General features: G+C 38.3%; 1 protein-coding gene across 1 annotated transcript in view; it reads right to left on the reverse strand.

Annotated features, from left to right (window-relative positions):
• DSG1 (desmoglein 1) overlaps positions 1-1,188 on the reverse strand; it is a 38,283-nt gene extending 37,095 nt beyond the window's left edge. Inside the window, exon 1 of the mRNA XM_081562642.1 lies at positions 1,141-1,188. Within this exon, the coding sequence (XP_081418768.1) occupies positions 1,141-1,188 (48 nt within the window). The remainder of the gene's footprint in view (positions 1-1,140) is intronic.
• Positions 1,189-6,000: the final 4,812 nt, after the last annotated feature.

Genomic DNA, 6,000 nt, shown 5'->3' on the forward strand with positions numbered 1-6,000 from the left:
GTCCCTGGAATAAGGCTAATGTTTGAAGGGCAGTTTGGAACTATATAGCTACCACTTACTGATGCTCATTTATTAACAAATCCAGTAGTTATAGCCTCTCAATTAATAAAGTGAATCACTTGTTACTATAGCAACCCAACAATCCAGTTCAAAAATGAAGCAAGTAGAGACAAATATTCACCACAGCACTACATCCTGCCAAACTGGAAGACACAATTTACCTGGCACTTGCCTCTTTGGATTATATTAACATTATTGTGAAAGAGACTATAATTTTCAATTTTTCAACACAAGAGAAGTTGATACAACACACTAGTGCTGCACTTAGAAGTTGTCTCTAAAGAGAGAAGACTAATAAAGTGTAGGGTCGCAATAATAAAATATTTTGTTATAGTTTCTCTGATCGTCAAATGTACAACTTTTGTCTCATGGTCATTACTAACTTTCCAGGAGTAAGAATCATTATCATAATAATTATACTTATTCCTTAATTACAGCTATTCCTTCACCTACTATGTCATTTATAAATCTCCCACACTGCCATTCTTTTTGAAATTAAATAAATGTTTTAAATGAAATTACAGTTTAGAAGTGTGGGGCTTCTGATATTAGTGATATGAACCCCCAACCACATACAGAACTGATGAGACTGGGTGGTGAAGCCAGTTACAAACAGCTATGATTTTAATTTATATGGACCCTATTTTTACATTTTAAAAATTATAGTGAATCTACCAGCAAAGATACCAAAAGTATGAGAAAATGTCTAGATTAAAAATCAAGATACACCTGTGAGATTAGTTTTCAAAGCCCACCTGCAAAAGAGAATTTGAACAACAGAATGCTATTAAGTAGTGATCTGACTTTCCCAAGTTCAGTGTTTCACCGGCATGACTTAGCAGACTTCGATGTCAGAGATGTGATATGGTGAGTTGACACTGATGCACTAATATGATCTTGGAGTCTTCAATTAAGGAGAGAAACGCTATTTAAAAATCTAGTCCATAAAAATCACCTTATCATTAGCATAAACTTTTAATGGGTTTAGGTTAGAAATAACACAAAATAACATTTTCCTAAAAGTTCTCCCTTGTTTACAATGAGAACGATGATGGAAAGTTTTTAACAGGATTCACTTACCAGGAAAATGAACAGCACCACAGCTGCTCCGAAGAAGGGCCAGTTCATCGCTGCTGGGTTCTCTTACATCCAAGATCAAGGGAGTTTTGTTTTTTCTTCTCTGTTCTTTCTCTTCCCCCCAACTCAGCTGGTATCTGCTTAAAAATAATTTCTCAGTAGATGTTCTTACATGCAGGCTTTGAGGTGTTTCTGCCTTCTCTGGGAGCAGGTCTGAAGGTACGTATAACCTGTCTAGATCCCCACCCTAAAAACTTGGGCTGGTCTCCCTGAAATGCTTAACAGGATCATCATTGCTTGCAGGTAAAAACTTAGGGACACACCCTCTTCCAGCTGAAAGGCAGCTCTCTGTGGGGCATGGAAGATTCACTTCTTTATTGAAGGTTTCCAGTGACAGGCATTTAGAATGATCAGAAGTGTGAAGAGCTGTACAACGGATAGGGGTTTTTCACCCTAGGCTCTATTTACAGATTGTTCAGCTTCTTCCCATATTGAAAAGAGAAGTGGAGTCTGAATGTTTATACTATTCAAAGAGGATTAGGTGACCCATGTTCATTTACAGACCTTCAGGTCACAGTAGAACATTATAAACTTTCCATTTCAGTGGACGTTAGGAAACAGTCATTTTCTGAACTATTTTTAAGAGACAGAAACTCTGCTAATGTTAGGAGTGAGGATTTTTTTTTTTTAAGCATTCGTTCAAACAAACAAAACGTGCATACTTACAATTTTACTTACAATTTTAAGGTTCCTTGCATAAATCACAGTTCCCTTTAAGTGACCAGCCAAAGTCCAGGGACGTCTCTATTGTCTCTCTAAATGAATATCTTCTTTTCCCAATTATTTCTCTCTCTTTATGGTTCTGTCCTTTTCAAATGGAGTAAAATAAAATGTAAAATATCACTAGGGCAGATTAAACGTAAACAATCAAAACCACCAATTAAAATCTCGGTGATAATTTAAAAAGTGAGGGTCAGAGCCTGAAATCCTAATAGAAACACAGAAAGCTGTTCTTCAGGTGAGGTGGGTTAAAAGTCAGTGACGATTCCCAAGCACAGAGCCAAGAATCTGTATAGTGAGCCAATTAGAGCACGGGGAATACACTGGAGAAAAAGCTGCCCACACATGCAAATAGGAAACTGAATGCAGCCCTGAAGTCTGTGAAAATAAATAGTGAACTGTCGCAGGAAAGCCTTTGGAAGTGTTCTAAGGGTAATCTCCTCTTCACCTGGAAATGTCTAGTATAATACTGTGAGTGGCAGGAAGTCTGTGGAGCTAGAAATAGCAGTCTGGAACAAGAGATCTATCTGGTAAGATGTTGATTATGGTCAAAAGGATGTTAAAAATTGTCCCAGAAAGGAAGGGTATCTCTGAGGGTCAGAGGTTCTCCAGAATGCTGTCATTTCACTAAAGGTGTGTGGCTAAAAAGGTTACTCCTCAATGGTTTGGAAATGTCATGCTCTTCATCATGGAGCTTAGAAGGAGGAGATGGGCTGCCTATATTTACTTGCATAAATGGTAAAAAAAAGTGAATAAGAATACTTATGATAGGAATTGGTTGATGCGAATAATTGGGTCAACTTTCTCATTAGTCAAGTAGGATAGAATGTAAGTATCGACCCATGACTTAGTCTGAGCAATGTATTAGTAGTAGGAAAGTCTGACCACAAATGGCTGAAGACTCACTGGGCATGGGAGATGGAAGGATCTACATTTACAAGCCTCCCAGTGACAAGTGAATGTTCGTTCCACCTTGAATTCTGGGCATGGTGCTAAGATGTACACTGGTCCTCTTCATCCGTGGAATGACTCTTCCCCACACCCAACCCTGGCTCCACCCCTAACTCAGTGACTTGCTCCACAATCCCAACTAACTGGAGCATCTGTAAGGCAGCAGTGTCTCCAGGAACCTTGTGAAGAGGAGGTGTGGGAGGACCTGGATGTTGCAGAGCAATGGCTGTCTTAATTGTCACATGAGAACTAGTGACATTAGGTAACAAGTGGAGAAGGGAGGTTATGAATCACCATTCCTCCTCCTTCATCTCCTCTGCCTTTTTTCCCTACTCATCTTAATGTCCTTAAAGCAGTGTTGTTCAATAGACAACTTCCTGAAATGTGGAAATGCTCTCTATCTGGGAGAACACTTAAATCAATTGTGGATCTGGGAGAAGGCAATGGCAACCCACTCCAGTCCTCTTGCCTGGAAAATCCCATGGATGGAGGAGCCTGGTAGGCTGCAGTCCATGGGGTCGCTAGGAGTCGGACACGACTGAGCGACTTCACTTTCACTTTTCACTTCATGCCTTGGAGAAGGAAATGGCAACCCACTCCAGTACTCTTGCCTGGAGAATCCCAGGGACGGGGGAGCCTGGTGGGCGGCCGTCTCTGGGGTCGCACAGAGTCGGACATGACTGAAGCGACTTAGCAGCAGCAGAATCCATTATGCTAGCCACTAGCCATATGTGGCTATTGAACAATTGAAACAGAACTCAGAAACTAAATTTTTTACTTTAAATTTAAATAACTGCACGAGGCCATTTTTCTTGTTTAGTCGCTCAGTTGTGTCCGACTCTTTTACGACCCCATGAACTGTAGCCTGTCAGGCCCCTCTGTCCATGGGATTTCCCAGGCAAGAATACTGGAGTGGGTTGCCATTTCCTTCTCCAAGGGATCTTCCCAACCCGAGGACTGAACCCACATCTCCTCTACTGGCAGGTGAATTTTTTACCACTGAGCCACCAGAGAAGCCCAACCACATATGGTCAGTGGTTACCATATTGCCCCAGTGCAAAGAAGTTAGAGCATCATTGTTTTTATTATCTTCTATATTATCCTAAGCCTAATTCCTGTCCTTTATCAATTCAGCTCTTTCTAATGAAATCTACCCTATTCTTTTTCTCAGTTGAGGGAACTCTAGCTTTCTGCTTTTCCATTCAGCACCTTTGATTCTTTTCCTATTATCTCAGTTGCCAAGTCCCTTATATTTGACTCCTTGCTGATCGTATTTCCTAATGCCAATGAGCTGAGAAACTAAAACAGAGGCAACAGCACACAGCTCTCGTTTCTGTGGTCACGTGTCCTCAAGCGTTTCTTCCGGTCCCGTTATCTGTGACTCTCACCCCACTAAGACATACCTGTGCTGTACAAGGTTGCTTAATCTTCCTGGTCTTGTTACATTCTGATTCTCCTATGAACAATGTTCAGTATATGCACGTCCACTTACATCCCAACAGTTCTTACTTCATGGGAATTTAATGAAATATGGGGTGATTTTTCTGTTTTGTTTTTTCCCTGGTGTTTTCTGGTAAAATGGACAGATTTTCTCAAAAGGATCAAAATTCTTGGGGGGACAGGATTTTGCTCTTTTCTAAGGCACTGCACACCCTAGAATGTCATCCCAAGTGTCTACATTTCTTTATTTTTTTTCACAGCTTGGGATATTGTAGTACCCTCTTGAAAGACAAAGTAATCAGCATCTTCTACAGAAGCTGATGGATTCTGCTGATCTAGAATTTCTTAAGCCTTATTTAAGTGACTGTTCTATCCCCCTTCATTTACATGGCACCCATAGTGTGGACTCATACATTACAGAGAAACACTTTGGAATATGTTTTTATGTTATATGTGAGCCTCTGGTGTCATGTATATCTAAATTACATTAATAAGCTCTAGAAATTGTTTTAAAAAACAAGTGAAAGATATTTTTAAAAATCTTAAAAATGGAGAAGAAATTGAGAGAAATGTTAAGGATAATAGAAACAAAAGCTTTTGTGTTTGCCTCTATGTTAGTGTTCCTAGGAGAGGTATTGAATCTAGATCTTGCTCAAGTTGTTTAAAATCAGACTATTCCTCAATGAGTCACATAAAAAGTCTGGGGGATGGAGGCAGCATTTGATTAAATGAGACTTTTCTTTTTGTGTATAACAGTCAAATGCAATGCCTGATCCTTAACTGATTCCTGATATGAACAAAACAACTCTAGAAATAACTTTGGGAATATTTGGAAAAATTTAAAATAGGCTGTTAAGGAATTATAAATTTTATTAGTAATGTATATATTAATAATTTGTTATATTGATTAATTTATATTTATGATTATATTTTGTAATTATATAAAATTATACAATCAATTATGTAATTGACACCGATTAGCTAATTATAATTATATTTATATGTATTAATATATTTATTGATGTATCTATATTTTATTAAATTTATTTAGTTTTAATTGGAGGATACTTGCTTTACAATATTGTGCTGGTTTCTGCCATACAGCAACATGAATCAGCCATGGAAGCAGCCTAGATGCCCATCGACAGATGAATGGGTAAAGAAGTTGTGGTACCTATATGCAATGGAGTATTACTTAGTCATAAAAAGAACACATCTGAGTCAGTTATAATGAAATGGATGAACCTAGAACCTATTATACACAGTGAAGTAAGTCAGAAAGAGAAAAACAAATATAATATATTAGTGCATATATGTGGAATTTAGAAAGATGATACTGATGAACCTATTTGCAGGGCAACAATGAAAACATAGACATTGTGGACACAGTTGGGGAAGGAGAGGATGGCATGAATTGGGAGAGTAGCGCTGAAAGGTATGTCTTTCTTTTTAAAGATGCATGCTGAATTATGTAGGAACAAAATCTCATGATGACAGAAGTTTTCTTCATGGTAATTCAGCAATAAAATGGATGAAGTGAATATGGAAAAATGTGAACTGTTAAATCTAAGTGATGGCTTATAGTTTTCTCTTTGTTTTCTGTATAGTTGAGAATTTTTGTAATAAAGTTAAAAATAACGATAGGTAGGTGTTGGCAAATTATAGCCATGGGCCAAATCTGGCTCACTGCCT

The sequence above is a fragment of the Giraffa tippelskirchi genome, chromosome 14 (genome assembly GCF_054371585.1).
Source record: "Giraffa tippelskirchi isolate mGirTip1 chromosome 14, T2T-mGirTip1v1.2.pri, whole genome shotgun sequence".
In the NCBI taxonomy this organism is placed as follows: Eukaryota; Metazoa; Chordata; class Mammalia; order Artiodactyla; family Giraffidae; genus Giraffa; species Giraffa tippelskirchi.